Raw genomic sequence first — 16,669 nt, forward strand, 5'->3', positions numbered from 1 at the left:
TGCATCCCGGCTCTCGACCTGCCCGCCTGCCCCGTCGGGCTGCGAGGATCGGCCGGCCCCGCCCCGGCGGCAGGCCGCGGTGCAGCCGCGCCGTGCCGGGGAGCCCCCGCCTGGGAGCGGCTCTGATCGCTCCCGCGGCCCGGCGGCTCCGCAGGGTCACCCCGGGCTCAGCCCACCGGAGCCCGGTGCGCTTCCGGGGCGGCCGAGGGGCTTCCTGCGGTGGGCCTGCGGCCGCGGTGCTGCTGCCGGTGCTGCTCCGGGCCCGGGCCGGCCCGACGCGCCGCCGGGATGATCAACGCCATCCTCGTGTTCAACAACCACGGGAAGCCGCGGCTCGTCCGCTTCTACCAGCACCTGGTGCGCCACCGGGACCGGAACGGGCCGCCGGCGGGGCTGCGGCAGCGGGTGCCTGAGCCCGCTGCGGGACCGGGGCCGGTGCAGGGCTGCGGGGCCGTGGGGCTCGGTGGCTGGGGGTGTCCCGGGAGCAGGGGCGGTCGCTGCGGCAAGGGAGAGCCCTGCCCGTGCCCTGGCCGCGTCCTTCAGGATGCCCCGGGTCACCCGTGGGCGGCACCGGGACTGGCCTGTCACCCGGAGCCGCGGGCTCACGGCGCCCCTGGGCAGCAGGGACAGCGGGGGACGCGGGTGCCATGCCATGGGTGGGACGTGCATCCATGGGTGCCCACCCACCGTGTCCTCCTGGCAGGCAGAGGAGGTCCAGCAGCAGATCATCCGTGACACCTTCCACCTGGTGCTGAAGCGGGATGACCACATCTGCAACTTCCTGGAGTGCGGCAGGTACCGGCCGAGAGGGGCCGGGCCGGGCACTCTCGCTGCCCGTGTCCCCACAGCCTGGGTGTCCCCCGAGCCCCCCAGCTGTGCCCGTGTCCCCACAGCCTGGGTGTCCCCCGAGCCCCCCAGCTGTGCCCGTGTCCCCACAGCCTGGGTGTCCCCCGAGCCCCCCAGCTGTGCCTGTGTCCCCACAGCCTGGGTGTCCCCCAGAGCCCCTCAGCTGTGCCCGTGTCCCCCAGAGCCCCTCAGCCCTGCCCGTGTCCCCACAGCCTGTTTGGTGGCTCGGACTACAAGCTGATCTACCGCCACTATGCCACGCTGTACTTCGTGTTCTGCGTGGACTCCTCGGAGAGCGAGCTGGGCATCCTGGACCTCATCCAGGTGCGTCCCTGCAGGGCCCAGCAGCCCTGCCCTGGCACCATTCAGGGGTGTTTCGTGCCCGTGGTGTCCCTGTGCCAGCCCTTCTGAAGGGCCTGGGGAGCCCTCGGGGCCATGGTGGGAGGGGGCTGCACGTACTCCCCGAGCTTCTACATGGCCTCTTCTCCTGGGAGCAGCAGGCAAGTCAGTCTGAAGGAACATCTTTTAAAAACAGAAGCATAGAATCACTTAGGGTGGAAAGGACCCTTGGGAACTTTGACTCCAACCATTAATCCTTAGATTCTGGAATCCCAGGTTGGAAGGGACCTCAGGGTTGTCTGGTCCAGCCTTTCTTGGCAGTACAGCCTAGACAATTCCCAACACCCTGGCATGTGAAAAATACTCAGTGGTGGGGAATCCCTCACTTCCTCATGGAGATTATTCAACGTCTGTTTATTTGGAAAAAATTTTCCTCTTGTGCCTTGTTGGAGTCTCCCGAAGAGGAACCTGTACCCATCACTCAGTGTCTTTCCATGTGACTTCTTGTATGAAGGGAGTTTTCAGCTTTGTAGCCTCCCTTTGAATACCACGATATGGGAAGAAGGTTCCCCCTGAGCCTCCTTTTCTCCAGGCTGAGCCCCCTCAGCTCTCTCAGCCACTCCTGGGGCTCCAGACCCTTCTCCAGCTCCGTTCCCTGCCCTGGACACGCTCCAGCCCCTCCAGCTCTGTCTTGTCAGGAGGGGCCCAGAGCTGCCCCAGCACCAGCGGTGCCAGCAGTGCCAGCACAGGGGCCTGCCCTGGGCCTGTGCCCTCACTGGGGCTAGCACAAGCAGGTGCCCTTGGCCTCTTGCCCACCTGGACACACCTGGGCTCATGTTCAGCCACAGTCCCCAGCATCCCTAGGTCCTTTTCCAGCTTTCCAGTTGCTCTGTCCCCTGCCTGGAGTGATCCATGGCGTTGGTGTGATCATCTTGCCTGGTCTCTGTTGCCCCAGGTGTTTGTGGAGACGCTGGACAAGTGCTTTGAGAACGTCTGTGAGCTGGACCTCATCTTCCACATGGACAAGGTGGGTGGTGGGCTCGGGGCTGCTCCAGAGCCTGCATTTCTTGGGCTGGGGCTGGCCAGGACAGTGGGGACAGCAGGGTCACTTTGGGAGGGACTGAGGTGCTGTATGGGAATCTTCCAGCCCGTGTTCTTTGAAAGCCACTCACACGGTGACCTCCCAAGGACAGACCTGAGTGGTGCTGGGCTGCTGCGAGCCCAGGAGCCGTGCCCAGCCCTGGGGCTGCCCTGGGGCCCGGTGGCCGTGGGCAAGTGATGGGTCTGTGCTCCACAGCCAGCACTGGTGGAGCTGGGCAGACTCTGGCCTGGGGCTGGGGCGTTCTGCCTCTGCTCCAGGCTGTGACACCTCGTGGGAGTTAACATTTTACTACAGCTGCCGGGAAGAAGAGGGAAGGAACAATGGGAGTGTTTGGAATTCAGAGTGCTAGGTAAACTTTGGTTTGAGCCGCAGCCTGTAGTGCTTCCTCTGGAGCTGGATGGAGATCCTGGATGGAAACCACCGCCTTTGATCATGTCCTGGGTCACAAGGCTGAAGATAGCTGGGAATAGATAGCCAGAAATAGTCTGGGAGCAGGGAGAGGCTTGGCTGAGAGTGCTGGGCTTGCGTTGCTGTTGATCAAGACAAAAGGTCTTTACTGAAGACAAAAACATGTAAACAAAAAAGAACACTGGGGAAAAAAAAAAGTAAAATGTTCCCTTTCCGTTGGTGATTCCAGCTGGGGAACTGGCAGGGAGGGGGAGTGAGCAGGTCTGGGGCGTCTCTGTGTTACCAGCTGCCAAGGTCAGGCTTTGGTTTCGTTGTTTGTCCTGCTGTAAACTTTCCAAAATGCCACAACATGATTATCTTGTCAGCAAAAGTGTTTATCAAAGGAGGAAGGAGGGCCGAGCAGCTGCGGGAGAAGTGTTGGCAGCTGCCCAGGTCACCTCTGCCCATAGCTGGGGGAGGATGTGCCCGTGGGTACTGACTCTGTGGCATGACCAGGAGCCAGCAGCTTTTCACTCAGCCTTACTCTCAGCTTTACATGAGATTTGCATGTACAACACTGAGCCTCACAGCAGCCCTCGGGCAGGGCACATCACACCTGTGCCAGCAGCAGTGGGGTCGCCCTTCTGTGGCCTCTCCTGGAAGAACATTCTCAGGAGACAGGAATCGGAGGTTTCTGATAGTGGAGACCCCAGCTCGGTCACTGCAGGCTCTCCCAGCCCTGTTTACTTCCCATCTAATACTCCTGCTTCCCAGCTTTGACTCAAGCCTTGGCCTTTATCAGTTGGTCCTCCGGTCTCTTTCTATATTTGGCACATGTTTATTTCTCAGATGTGCTCATGTTTCTGTGCTTCCACGAGTTCTGTGCTTCCATGAGAGGGAGAGTGTTTGAGGTGCTGGGAATGTGCTGGTGTGTCCTGCTGGGCCCTGGTTGCCCCACTGGGATGCCCAGCAGGGCCATGAGTGTCTCCCCAGACAGAGCTGTGAATGTCTCCCTGGGCAGGGGGTGGCAGGGTTCAGGTCCAACTTTGGCTGCATTACGCAATTTTTCTTTTTGCCTTAAGTTCCACCTTGCACTACCTGCAGCACAAGGGCCGTGTGGCCAGAGCTGTGCTGAGTCTGGGGTCGTGCTGCTGCCATGGGCTGATGGAGGGGCGCATTGCTCAGGCACCAGTGACACCAGTGCTGGTAGCTGTCGGCTTTGGGAGCCCCAGCCTCAGCTGCAGGGACCCCCTGTCACAAGGGGAGGCCCAGGGTGGGCTGTGCCCAGCTCTCGGCCGTGCTTCCCACCTTGGAGGGGAGTGTGAGCTGCACTCAGCAGCTGCGGGGTCCCAGAGGGGACACGGATTGCTCAGGAAGGGCTGTGCTTTGGCTTGGAAAACAAAACTTGTTCAGGATTTCTGCCCTGTTGGTTTGGAGCCAGCTGGGCCAAAGCCAGATCTTGAAGGAATGTTTCCTGATGCGCCCATATCCTTTTTGGCTGTGGGAGCCCCTTGCTCCAGCTGCTCCAGCGTGCACTAGGACTGGGCTGTGGGATGGGGGTTCCAGGGCTGTGGGGGGTCCCAGGAGCTGCCTGGGGCTCACCCAGTGCTGATCCCACACATCTTCTGCTGCTCCAGGCACTGTGGGATGGGACAGCACCTGTGGGCATCCCTTGGCTTGTGTCACTTCACTGTTGTCTGGGATCACCTCACAGAGCTGGGGTTCCCCCTCAGAGCAGGTTCTCTCATCTTTATTCTCCCCAAGATGGTCCTGGAGGTGTTTATCACAAGGGTTTACAAGTGCAGCCTGGCTCTGTGAAACCATAAAACAATCTCATAACCCAATGATGCTCCTGCAAAGCCTCTTTCACGGAAGTACATGGGACCCATAAATCCATTATCTGTGCTGGGAGCTCACCAGGAGCTAATGAGTGTGCAGGGAATGCTGAGCTGAGCCACGTGCAGGAGCTCGGGGTGGTTGTACCCACCAGCACAGCCTGGCTGCCGCCTCAGGACTGCTTGCAATTGCTGGGATTGCAACTCAGCAGTGTTCCTCTCCCTGCTCTGGCTGTGTGATTGCACTGGCCCTGCCTGGCTGTTCATCCTGGGGCTCGAGGGGTCCCAGGAAAGGAGCAGGCTCCCTCGGCAGTTCTGTGCTTTTGCTGTGCCTCTGTCACAGTCCTGACCTTCATAAGAGACAGCGGAGACGCCAGGCTCTGGCCTGGCTTTCTGAGAAGGAGCTTCTGGGGAGAAGTGTCCTGCCCAGTGAGGACCTGCTGCCTGCTGGGGCCATCTCTAGGACACGTTCCTGCTGTAACCTGGCTGCTGGCCGGGGAGGGAGCAGCCCTGTGTCGGGGGTGGCACAGCCAGGCTGTGCCAGTGGGATGAGCTGCATCCGGGGCTGCCGTGGGCCCGGTGGGTGGGTGGCTGTCATCTGGAGTGGGGTACGGGTGGTAAGTGGAGCTTTGGGGCTCCCCATGACAAGGACCTTGGCCACCCTTTGACTCTGCAGGCTGCTGAGAAGGGGACAGGGATAGGGGACAGGATTTGTGTCCCTCAGGGAGACGCTGGCTCCTGCCACGCTTCCACACCAATGCTGCAGCCGCTGCCCGGCAGGACGGGGCCCTCAGCCTGCTGTCCCCTCTGTCCCTCCCTGGCAGGTGCACCACATCCTGCAGGAGATGGTGATCGGCGGGATGGTGCTGGAGACCAATATGAACGAGATTGTGGCGCAGGTGGAGGCCCAGGGCAAGCTGGAGAAGGCAGAGGTGAGCGCTGAAGCTGCGGCTCTGCCCCGCCGGAGCTGACAGACCCTGGGCTGTGAGGGGGGTGGCCTCTGGGGACAGGGGTGGGCAGGGGGGGTATCCAGGGTATTCCCAGTGTGTGCCTACCTGAGCCCTCGGGATGGGGCTGGGGACATCCCTGCCAGTGGTGCTGGTCAGAAGTGCAGGGAGCTGCCACAGTGTGGAAGTGGTTTTTCTGTCGAGGTTAATGACTCAAGGCCATAAAAGATTTATCAGGAAGATGCGGCTGTGGAGGGGCTGTGGGGTGGGGCCAGTGGTCACGGTCCCTGTGTCCCCAGGGAGGCCTCTCAGCTGCTCCTTCCCGCGCCGTGTCAGCCGTGAAGAACATCAACCTGCCCGAGATCCCCCGCAACATCAACATCGGGGACATCAACATCAAAGTGCCCAACCTGTCACAGTTCATGTGAGCAGCCCGTGCCGGGGGCTGTCTGCTAAGCAGAGCTGGTGCCCCTGGCCCCTCCTGGGGCTCTGCCCCTGTGGCACAGAGGGGCCGATAGTGGCCGAGGGCAGGAGCAGTGACAGGGCTCAGAGAATGGGGCAGGGGCGTCCCTACCGCTGGACCTGGGCTCAGTTCTGCTCCCTGGTGCCCCAGCAAGGAGGGTGCCCTTCCTTCCCCTCCCTCCCTATGGACATGCAGCTTCTCCTCGCTGTGGGGAAGAGTTGACTCCTGTCCCTCCTGGGATTCTTGGGATTCCAGTGGTGAAAGTGTGCCTGTAGTGCCGGCTCTGCCAGGTTATCTCCTCTGTCCTCCCAGCCGTGGCTGTCCCCTGCCCTGCTCCTGCTCTCTGTGATGGGCCCCAGCTGGGTGGGGGTCACTCGTGGGAGCTGCTGTGTGCCCTGTGTGAGGGGGGCATGCTAGGGCGGGGGTGTGGCAGCAAGAGGGACAGGAGCTGAGTGACCTGGGGGACGGGCAGGTGGTGTCTTGCAGGGTCAGGCCAGGCTGGGGCTGCTGGAGTGTGTCCCTGTCTCCCAATAAACTGCCCTTGAACTGTATCTGTGTCTGCTGTGGCTGCTGCTGGACGGGGAGGGGGCCGGGGGCTCTGTGCACCTCTCCTGGGTTGGCTGCAGGCCTGGGGGGCTTGTGGCTGCTGGAGGCCCAGGGGGTGGGATAGGGGACCCTAGATGACCTAGGGAGGGCAGGGGGCTTAGGGCAGGGTCCCTGGCTGCACCCTCTGCTCTTGGAGCAGGTGTGGGGAGGGTGAGGGCCCTGCTCAGGGTGACAGCTGTGTCCCCAGCTTTGGGCCTTTGGTAGCAGGTCACCCCTTGCCAGTTCCTGCCCCCTCCCTGCTGCAGAGCATCCTCTGCAGGGCAGCCGTGAGCTCTGACAGCTCTGTGGGTGGGTGGGAGCTGTGGGGCTGGGGTCCTCTGAGGCTGGGGAGGAGCAGGGCTCCTCCTGGGAGTCACAGTGACCCTGATGGGCTCTGTCAGCCATGTGCCCCACGCCCCTGGCTCTGCTGAGGCTCCATCTGGCCACCAGCCCCTGGGGCTGGCCAGGGGCCCTTCCTCTGCTCCCCAGCTGTGCTCCGGGTTCTGCCTCCACTTCCCCTGGCAGGGAAACCGTGACTCTGCCTGGAAGGAATTTTCCCCTCCCTGCAGCTTAACCCTTCCTCAGCTGGCCACTAGCCACATCAGCGCTCCTGGAGGTCAGGAAGCCGAGCAACCTGTTGCGTTCTCTTCTCCGCTGGCTCTCCTCTTCCTCCGCCTCCTCCTAGTCCTCCTCCTCCTCCTCCTCCTCCTCCTCCTCTTGTAGGTGCCGGCGAAGGGTGCAGGTGAGCCATCGTGCCCGGGCCATGTCCTGGGGCTGGGGCGCAGAACTCGGCGGGACAGAGACCGAGGGGAGCGCTCCGGCTCGCCTCATGGCGAGGGAGCTGGCGAGGTGCTGGCGAGCTGCTGTGCCAGGCCGGGGCACGGGGGCTCGGCTGCCGGAGCAGTGCCCGTGTCCCCGCGCCGCAGCATCCCGCCGCCCTGCGGGTGTGTCCGGTCACACGTGCAGCTCCCGCGGCGGCTCCGCGAACCGCTCCGGCCCCACCGCCCCGTCCCGCTCCCGCCGGAGCCCCAGCCCCGCAGCCCCGCGGGACCGGACCGTGCCGGGGCCGCTCTGCCCTGCCAAGCCCTGGTTCAGGCTGGGACGGGCCGGGGCGAGCCCCCAGCCCACCATTTCCCCTCCGAGGAGCTTCGGCCCCGGGGCGGGGGCGATGGGTCGTGCGGGAGCTGAGCCCGGCGCTGGCCGTGACCCCGCGCTGGGTGGGTCACCAGAGCCGCCCCACAGCCCACGGCGAGCCGGGGCATGCGGCGTGTGAGGGGCTGCAGAGGGCAGGGGCTGCCCGGGGGCTCCGCACTCCCCCTGCGAGCCGCCGGCATGGTCCGGAGATGGGGCTGGATCCCGGGGATGGCTCCTGGCCCCCAGCCCCAGCTGTGCTGTGCTGTGGCACCCATGGGTGAGGGTTTTGCTGGCTGAGCTCCGCCCGCCGGAGCGTGTTCCCAAATCCAGGCCCCCTCCGCAGCCCCCGTTCCCCTCAGAGCTGCCTCCTCGCCCTGCTCCAGCGTGGGGCAGCCCACGCCGGAGGTTCTCCCCCCACGCTGTCCCGGGCAGTGGCCCCCGCCCCGCCGGCCGGCAGACACGAGGTTAAGGGGGCGAGAGCTCCGGGTTCCTGCCCCGGAGCTTTGGAGGAAGCTTTCCTCCCGCCGGAGCTGAGCGCGGAGCCGGGCGGACGGTCGGGCTCAGCAGGGCGGGCGTGGGGCGCGGGAAGGGGGAGCGGGGCGGGCCGGACCCCGCCGCCCCCGCTGGGCCAGGAAGGTGAGCGGGGTGCGCTGCTGCTGCTGCGGGGGCTCCGAGGGTCACAGCCCGAGCAGCGGGTCCGCGGGGCGCTGGGGTGGCCCAAGCGGGGAAAGGGGCTGTGGGGGTGCATAGGGGGGCTGTGGGGCGTGGGGCAGCGGCAGTTCACATCCATGGGGGTTATGGAGCCCGTATGCAATGCGGGGCTTGGGGGGTCTGTGGGGGTGCACGACACGGCTCTGGGTGGGTGTCGGGCTGTGGGGTGTGTGAGGCCAGAGCCTCAAGGGACCCACGTGCCCACGAGGTGACATCCAACCTCTGTGCCGCTCGTGGGACGTGGGAACTGCGTGTCTGGGCTCCTGAGAGGGGTCCCTGGGGGAGGGGACAGAACCCTGCAGGCGCCGGGGGAGCCAGAGCGGGTGCTGTGTCTTGCCCCAGTGCTGCTCCCCGTTCACTCCATCCAGCCCCTCCCGAGGCGAGCCGGTGGGGCTGTGCTGTGTGCTGTGTGCTGTGTGCTGTGTGCTGTGTGCTGTGTGCTGTGTGCTGTGTGCTGTGTGCTGTGCCCAGGGGCAGGGGGAGGGCCAGCAGGCCCGTCCGTGTGGGACTGCAGTGTACAGAGTGCCTGGCACCCTCCCAGCCACTTGTGGCCCTTGGTCCTGTGGGGGACTGTCCCCAAAGCCTTTGGCCAGAGCCACGGTGGGGGTAGCACTGAGAGAGCCAGCAGGGGCCTGGGGGATGGGTGTACCTAACAGGGAACGCCAGGGACACCAGCACCAGAGTGATTTGTGCCAGGCACGGTGGCCCTGGCGGGTGCAGCTGGTTGCTGTCAGGGACAGGGCAGGGCTCCCTGAGGACACCACTCACTCATCCTGGTTTGCCCTTTGGCCCAGCTGTGGCTCCTGCCAACACCTGCCCGTATCTCCCTCTGCAGAGATCGATCAGATCTTGAGAACAGGACTTCCTATTCCCAGTGTGTGACAGGTTGTGTCACCCACCCACCCCACCCTGGGTGGGGACCTCACATGTGCCCACTGGGGCTGGGCTCACAAGGATGGAGTTTGACTCCGTGGCCTCCGGGTTCATGACCCTGGACTTTGAGCGGGCTGTGGGCAGGGGAGCTCCTCCCAGGTGTCCCCCCCACATTCCCTTCCCACTGCCAGACCCCCGTGCTGCACCCCACACCCCTGCTTTCCCTGGGTGGGGCAGCCTGTGAGCTGTGCCCCTCGCAGGCAGGGGCGGCGTGGACCCTCAGACAGTGGCTCAAACCCTGTCACACGAGGGTAAATGGGTGACACTGGGTCTGCATCTGGGCTTGGCTGATGGGGACACACGCTGTGCCCTGCAGCGTGGTGGGGATGTGGCTGCTGCTGCGACCACTGGCTCTGTCCCTCCTTTTGCAGGGCCGGGCCCGTGCTGGGGAAGGACGCCGGGGGTCCAGGCCCACAGCCCACGCTCTGCCCCGATGGTGCCACCCCCCTGTGCCAACTCTGTCCCTGCAGCAGTGGTGCTGGGTGTTGGTGCTCCCGCCCGGCTGGAGGGCAGGCAGGTGGAAAGCTCATCCCAGGGTCTGTCACCGCCCTGAGCCCCATGGCCATTTAATCCTTCACCCATTAACTTGGACTAATAAACCTCGTGGGACCGAGAGGCTAAAAGCCGCGCTCGCTCCAGCACTGCCTCTGCCCGTGCCACTCCTGCTGCCCGCCATGGCAGCCGGCTTCTTCATCAGCAAGACCGTGGGCATCGTGGCCATCGTGCTGGGCCTGGGGGCTGTGGCCACCATCATTGCACTCTCGGTGGTGTACGCCCAGGAAAAGAACAAGGGGACATCAGATGTGGGAACCAACACCACGGCTGGCCCCGGCACCACCACCAGCACTACCCCTGCCCCAAACAACCCCTGGAACCGGTGGAGGTTGCCGGCCACACTGAAGCCAGAGTTCTACGAGGTGTCCCTGCAGCCCTTCTTGAAGCCCGATGCCAACAACATGTACATCTTCAAGGGCAACAGCAGCGTGGTCTTCGTGTGCGAGGAAGCCACCAACCTCATCCTCATCCACAGCAACAAGCTCAACTACACCATGCAGGGCTCCTTCCATGCCACGTTGGAGGCAGAGGGTGTTGGCACGGTCCCTGCCATCTCCCGCACGTGGCTGGAGACTGCCACCCAGTACCTGGTGGTGCAGCTGGACGCGCCCCTGCAGCAGGGCCAGCGGTACCGCCTGTCCAGCAGCTTCACCGGGGAGCTGGCCGATGACCTGGCTGGCTTCTACCGCAGTGAATACACAGAGTCAGGCAACAAGTAAGTGAAGGGCAGGGGAGGCGGTGGGAGCCACAGGGCTGGCCTGATGTGGTGGTGGGAAGGGGAATGGGGGGCACAGGGCTGGCACAGGCAGGTGGAGGGCATGGGCTGGCTTTGGGGCTCCTCCCCCTCCGGGACCATGGGATGGGTGTGAGGAGCCTCTGTGCCCCCTTTGCATCCTCGTGCTGCCCCAGTGGGGATGGGAGGAAGGGGCCTGGGGGTGCAGCTTCCACAGGGACGCCCAGGACTGATGGGGTTGCTCACAGGCAGGTGGTGGCCACCACGCAGATGCAGGCGGCTGACGCACGCAAAGCTTTCCCCTGCTTCGACGAGCCGGCCATGAAAGCCAACTTCTCGGTGACACTGATCCACCCCTCCAACTATACAGCCATTTCCAACATGCCTGCCAAAAGTGAGTCGGGTGGGGGGACGCCTCCGGAGGGCTGGGGGCCTGGCAGGGCTGTGAGGTGATCCTCTGATCTCCGCAGACACCAGGCAGCAGATGATTAATGGGGAGGCCTGGAATGTCACTGAGTTTGAAACCACCCCCCGGATGTCCACGTACCTTCTGGCCTTCATTGTCAGCCAGTTCACCTACGTGGAGAGTAACTCGCAGAAGACACAGGTAGGATGGGGTGGGGTGCACCCTGTGCCCACCCGGGTGGTGAGCCTGGGCTGCTGCTGAGTCCTGCATCCCTCCTCTCCAGATTCGCATCTGGGGCCGCCCCAATGCCATCCGGGAGGGCCAGGGCGACTACGCACTCAATGTCACCGGCCCCATCCTCAGCTTCTTTGAGGAGCATTACAAAACGTCCTACCCGCTCCCCAAGTCTGGTGGGTGCTGTGGGGCGCCCGGGGCGCTGGGTTGAGGTGCCCACTGCAGGGGGAGGATGGTCATGCTGTCAGCGGGGCACTGACGGGACCCCTCCACCCCCAGACCAGGTTGGCCTCCCTGACTTCAACGCGGGTGCGATGGAGAACTGGGGGCTGGTGACCTACCGGGAGAACTCGCTGCTCTTCAATGATGGCTACTCCTCCATTGGCAACAAGGAGCGCGTGGTGACCGTCATCGCCCACGAGCTGGCACACCAGGTACCCGCTGCACCCCTCGCCCGCTGCACCCCTCGCCCGCTGCCCTGACTGACAGCTGGCGGCTGAGGGAGTGCTGTGCCCTCTGCAGTGGTTTGGGAATTTGGTGACGCTGCGGTGGTGGAACGACCTGTGGCTGAACGAGGGCTTTGCCTCGTATGTGGAGTACCTGGGTGCCGACTCTGCTGAGCTCTCCTGGAACATCGTGAGTGCCAGGGACGATGGGCGTGGGGGCGGGCAGGGGGGCAGGCGCCCAGGGGCTGCCCCGGTGCCAGGCAGTAACACAGGGCTGAGGCGGTGCTGGTGCCCCCTCTGCAGAAAGACCTGATGGTGCTGAACGAGCTGCATGCGGTGATGGCGACAGACGCCCTGGCCAGCTCCCACCCGCTCTCCTTCCGTGAAGAGGAGATCAACACCCCAGCCCAGATCAGTGAAGTCTTTGACAGCATCGCCTACAGCAAGGTGTGCACCGGGGTCCCAGGCGTGGGGATGGACTCTGGGATGTCCCTGGCTTCCCTGACATGCTGTCTCTGCAGGGAGCGTCGGTGCTGCGGATGCTCTCGAGCTTCCTCAGTGAGGACATCTTCAAGAAGGGGCTGCAGGTGAGGTGCTGCTGGTACTGAGGGGCAGCAAGCCCAGTGCAGGGTGGGCATCCCATGGTTGAGACCTCCCTGGCTACTCTAGGGGTGTCCCACACCCCAGACTTGCCCTTGCTCACCTGTCTCTCCCGGTGCTCTCCCACAGTCCTACCTCCACACCTTCTCCTACAACAACACCGTCTACACTGACCTCTGGGTCCACCTGCAAGAGGTAGGAGGGGGCTGGTGCTCCTGCAGCATCCCCAGCCCTGGCTCTGGGGGGCTGCCTGGGGTCCCCCGTGCTGGGTGAGGGTTGCAGTGCTGGCCAAGCCCCGCGCTGCCCGTGCCCCTGCCCCTGGTGACTGGCGGCGCTGCCATCCCTGCAGGCGGTGGAGAAGAACAACGTGCAGCTGCCTGACAGTATCAGCAACATCATGGATCGCTGGACGCTGCAGATGGGCTTCCCTGTGGTGACTGTGGACACCCGCAGCGGCACCGTCAACCAGACCCATTTTCTGCTGGACCCCACATCTTCTGTGGACAGACCCTCTGTCTTCAAGTGAGTGTGGCGGGTCTTGCTGGGAAATGAGGGGTCAGGGGATGAGGGCCAGTCCCATCACCTGTCTGTCCATGGCACAGCTACACCTGGATCGTCCCCATCACCTGGATGACAGGGAGCAGCCACGGGAACAGCACCTACTGGCTGACCAAAGTCACAGGTATGGTGTGTCCTGGCCGTGAATGGGGGCCTTGCTGCCCCCTCCACTGCCATGGCACCGGTCGGGGTTCCAGGGAGGCAGTGGTGGTGGTGGCTGAGCCTGGCCCTCCCTGGCGGGTGGGAGTGGAGCTCTGACAGAGCCTCCTGTCCCCTTCCCAGACACCAACAACAACTTCAAGCTCAACAGCTCCAGCTGGCTCCTGCTGAACCTTAATGTCACTGGCTACTTCCGTGTCAATTACAACCAGGAGAACTGGGACCAGCTCCTCAACCAGCTTGGCACTAACCACACGGTACACGGGGCACTCGGGGCTGTGGTGAGGGATCCCATTAATGCCACCCCACTCAGGCTGCCCTGAGACACTGACTTTGCTCTGCCAGGTCTTCCCTGTGATCAACCGCGCCCAGATCATTGATGACGCCTTTAACCTGGCCAGGTGAGCCCTGCCTGGTGGTCTGAGTGCCACCGAGCTGAGGGGCTGGGTGAGGTGGGTGCCCTGGGGTGGGCAGTGCCGGTGGGGCTGGGGAGGTGACGCTGCCCTCACCCCTGACAGGGCCAAGTACGTCAACGTGACCTTGGCTCTGGACACGACGCGGTTCCTGAGCCAGGAGACAGAATACATTCCGTGGCAGGCAGCGCTCAACAACCTCCAGTACTTCCAGCAGATGTTTGACCGCAGTGAGGTCTTTGGGGCCATGTCGGTGAGTGCTGCCACGCCCCTGGGCTAGGGTGAAGGGCCAGGGTTGCCCCACAGTGGTGTGGGGTGCTGCCAGTCAGTGGCAGTGGGCACTGACTCCCTCTTGCCCCCAGAGATACATGAAGAAGCAGGTGACCCCTCTCTTCAGCTACTACAAGAACATCACCAATGGCTGGAAAGATATCCCCAGTGGCCTGATGGTCCAGTGAGTGCCATGGCCCTGGGGCTGGGCTGGATCCCTGGGGTCTCCCTGACTGCACTGGGGAGAGGGCACAGCCCTGCTCCAGCCGGCACTGCCCGGTGGGTGCCCTGTGCTGGACCCCAGCCCTCATGGCCTCTCCCCCAGGTACAACGAAGTCAATGCCATCAGCACCGCCTGCTCCTACGGTGTCACCGAGTGCCAGCAGCTGGCCACCGACTACTTGCGCCAGTGGCAGGATGCCACGGACAACCCGTGAGTCCTCGGCAGCCCTGGTGCCGTGTGTGTGGTGGGGCTGGGCACGGTGAGGGGCGCCGGGCACTGACGGCTCCTACCCCGACAGGGTCCCCCCGAACCTGCGCTCAGCCATTTACTGCAGCATGGTGGCCACGGGCGGGGAGGAGGCCTGGGATTTCCTCTGGGAGAAGTTCCAGAACGCCACTGTGGTGTCTGAGGCTGACAAGCTCCGCACAGCCCTCTCCTGCAGCCCTCACCCCTGGATCCTCAACCGGTGCGTGTGGGGTCTGGCTGGCACTGTGGTGTGTGCCCACCAGCCCATCACCCACATCATGTCTGCTGCCCCTGCCAGCCCCTCACCCCCTCATCGTGCTCCTCCAGGTACCTGGAGTACACCCTTGACCCTACGAAGATCCGGAAGCAGGATGCCACCTCCACGATCAACAGCATTGCCAGCAACGTTGTGGGGCAGCCCCTGGCCTGGGACTTCATCCGTGGCAACTGGAGGACGCTCTTCAGCCAGTGAGCACGGCGGGGCTGGGGGCACCCCTGTCTGCCTGTGCCCCTGGGGCTGGCACAGTCCTTCCCCTGTCCCCTCCCCTGGCTCAGAACACTTCTGCTCTCCCAGGTATGGGGGCGGCTCCTTCTCCTTCTCCCGCCTGATTTTATCTGTGACCCAGCGCTTCTCCTCAGAGTTTGAGCTGCAACAGGTGAGGCTGGACCCTGGCGGGGCCGGGGGACAGGGGACCTTTGCCAGCAGCCATTGAGAGGAGATTTCCTGCCCCTTGAGTGCCCAGGGGTCCGAGAGGCTTCTGTCCCTGTCACAGGCTGCTGGGTGCCTGCTATGGTGATGGCAGGGATGCCCCAGGGCTGTCAGAATGCTCCTGGGGGCTGCTGAGATAGTGCTGGGCGGCTGTCAGGGTGCTACTGGAGCTGTCAGGATGATGTTGGGGGCTGCTGGAGTAGTGCTGGGGGCTCACAGAGGCTGTTGGGGTGCTCCTAGGGGCTGTTGGCTGGTGCTGGGTTATGATGCTGAAGTGCTCACAGGGGTTGTCAGGGGCTATTGGGGTGTTCCTGGGTGGTGTTGAGTGGTGCTGGAAGCTGCTGGGATCTGCCAGGGGTTGCCGGGCCCACGCTCTGCCTGCTCCAGCCCCATTTTTGCCTGGCAGCTGGAGCAGTTCAAGAAGGACAACCAGGACATCGGGTTTGGCTCGGGGACGCGGGCGCTGGAGCAGGCGCTGGAGCGCACCCGCGCCAACATCAACTGGGTGAAGGAGAACCGGGCCACAGTGCTGGCGTGGTTTGAGGACCAGACCAAATAACAGGACTGCGCTTCCCTGGCCACCAGGACGGACCCTCGCCCTCTCCTGACTGCACTCACTCCATCCCTGCAGCCCCCAGGCCCCGCACTGCTGCCCACAGAACATGGGCTGGGCAGGGGGCATGTCAGGCTCTGCGCTCTGGGAGTGTGAATAAAAACTTCCCAGTTTCCAGGGGCACCCTGGGTGCTGGGGGCCGTGCTGTGGGGACTGCGACAGGCTGGGTGGGAAGTGCCAGGGGCCGTGCATGCCTCGGGCAGGGCCCGGGGCTGTGAGCCCCCCGGGCTGTTAGGAGCCTGGTGCTAAGTGGCTCTGGGGCTCTGCTGACGCCAGCCCCCAGCCCCTCTGTCTGACAGCTGCGTGTGAGCTCTCCTGCTGGGCCTGCTCTGGGGGACTGGCACCGGGACCCCTCTGCCTGGCCTGCTCTGGGCAGGTGCTGCAGGGTTGGGGCAGGGATGGATGCTGTGACGGGTAGGATGGGCTGTCCCTTATGGGCTACCCTGGGCCCTGAAGGGATGGAGCTGTCTTTGGGCACAGGGAAGGGATGGGACCCCCGGGCAGGTGGGAGCTAGGGGTTGGTGGGGCTGGGGCTGGCCTAGGTGGTGACTCCATCTGCCACCCCAACCCTGGGACACATCCGGGCTGTGGGTGGGGCTGGCAGTGGGCACCAAGCCAGGGGCAGCCCCTGGCTGTGTGTGCCAGGCTGAAGGGTGCTCCCAACCCTGCCAGTGCTGGGGTGCAGCCCACAGGTCCTGCAGTGAGGAATAGGGGAGCAGCAGGGTGGCTTTATGAGGATCCTGCTGTCTGTCCCATCCCGTGCAGCTCTGCAGCATGGCCGTGCCACCAACCCACGGCCATGCCACTGCCCCACTGCCCCAGTGCCATGCCCCCGTGCTGGTGTGGGCTCTGTGTCCGGGGGTGCAGTCAGCTCCAGCCCCACAGTGCTGTGTGCTGGGGTGCAGCTGGGCAGGCGAGACGCTGTGGCAGGAGCTGTGGGGATGAGCCTGGCTGGGGGCCAGGGACTGCTGAGCAGTGTGGCAAGAGCTGTGTGGGGGGAGTGGCTGTGGGACGCCCCACCCTGCACCCCCTGCCACCCCACGAGGGGACTGCAGGAGCAGGGGTGGGCTGGGGAGGGTCTTTGGGTACCTGGTGATGTGTGGGCAGCAGGGATCCAGGTGCAGGAGTCCTGTGGTGCCCTGTGTTCATCACTCCTGCCCTGGGAGGCTCCAAGCAGCAGGTGGGAGCCATCCTATTACCCGTGGCTGTGGAACGTCTGTGG

At 64.2% G+C, this 16,669-nt stretch overlaps 2 protein-coding genes across 4 annotated transcripts; both read left to right on the top strand.

Annotated features, from left to right (window-relative positions):
- Positions 1 to 224: 224 nt before the first annotated feature.
- AP3S2 (adaptor related protein complex 3 subunit sigma 2) lies at positions 225 to 6,464 on the top strand. 2 transcript variants are annotated; one of them, XM_063412891.1, is made up of 6 exons: positions 225 to 357; positions 704 to 795; positions 1,059 to 1,170; positions 2,141 to 2,212; positions 5,334 to 5,441; positions 5,756 to 6,464. In XM_063412891.1, the coding sequence occupies exons 1-6, from the start codon at positions 289 to 291 to the stop codon at positions 5,882 to 5,884; spliced, it is 582 nt and encodes a 193-aa protein (XP_063268961.1). In that variant the 5' UTR covers positions 225 to 288; the 3' UTR covers positions 5,885 to 6,464. The 2 variants fall into 2 exon arrangements, with proteins under 2 accessions (XP_063268961.1, XP_063268960.1); XM_063412890.1 differs by lacking the exon at positions 225 to 357 and having other exon boundaries at positions 412 to 795.
- A 622-nt stretch (positions 6,465 to 7,086) lies between these two features.
- Positions 7,087 to 15,570, top strand: ANPEP (alanyl aminopeptidase, membrane). 2 transcript variants are annotated; one of them, XM_063412376.1, is made up of 21 exons: positions 7,087 to 7,246; positions 9,654 to 10,552; positions 10,819 to 10,964; positions 11,041 to 11,177; positions 11,260 to 11,386; positions 11,490 to 11,644; positions 11,733 to 11,846; positions 11,960 to 12,103; positions 12,178 to 12,243; positions 12,386 to 12,451; positions 12,606 to 12,778; positions 12,859 to 12,938; positions 13,097 to 13,230; positions 13,319 to 13,374; positions 13,492 to 13,639; positions 13,749 to 13,840; positions 13,982 to 14,089; positions 14,178 to 14,345; positions 14,453 to 14,593; positions 14,700 to 14,781; positions 15,241 to 15,570. In XM_063412376.1, exons 2-21 carry the CDS (start codon positions 9,957 to 9,959, stop codon positions 15,391 to 15,393), a joined length of 2,886 nt encoding a protein of 961 aa, XP_063268446.1. In that variant the 5' UTR covers positions 7,087 to 7,246; positions 9,654 to 9,956; the 3' UTR covers positions 15,394 to 15,570. The 2 variants fall into 2 exon arrangements, with proteins under 2 accessions (XP_063268446.1, XP_063268447.1); XM_063412377.1 differs by lacking the exon at positions 7,087 to 7,246 and adding an exon at positions 7,262 to 8,274.
- Positions 15,571 to 16,669: the final 1,099 nt, after the last annotated feature.

Source organism: Prinia subflava, chromosome 15, assembly GCF_021018805.1.
Source record: "Prinia subflava isolate CZ2003 ecotype Zambia chromosome 15, Cam_Psub_1.2, whole genome shotgun sequence".
Lineage (NCBI taxonomy): Eukaryota > Metazoa > Chordata > Aves > Passeriformes > Cisticolidae > Prinia > Prinia subflava.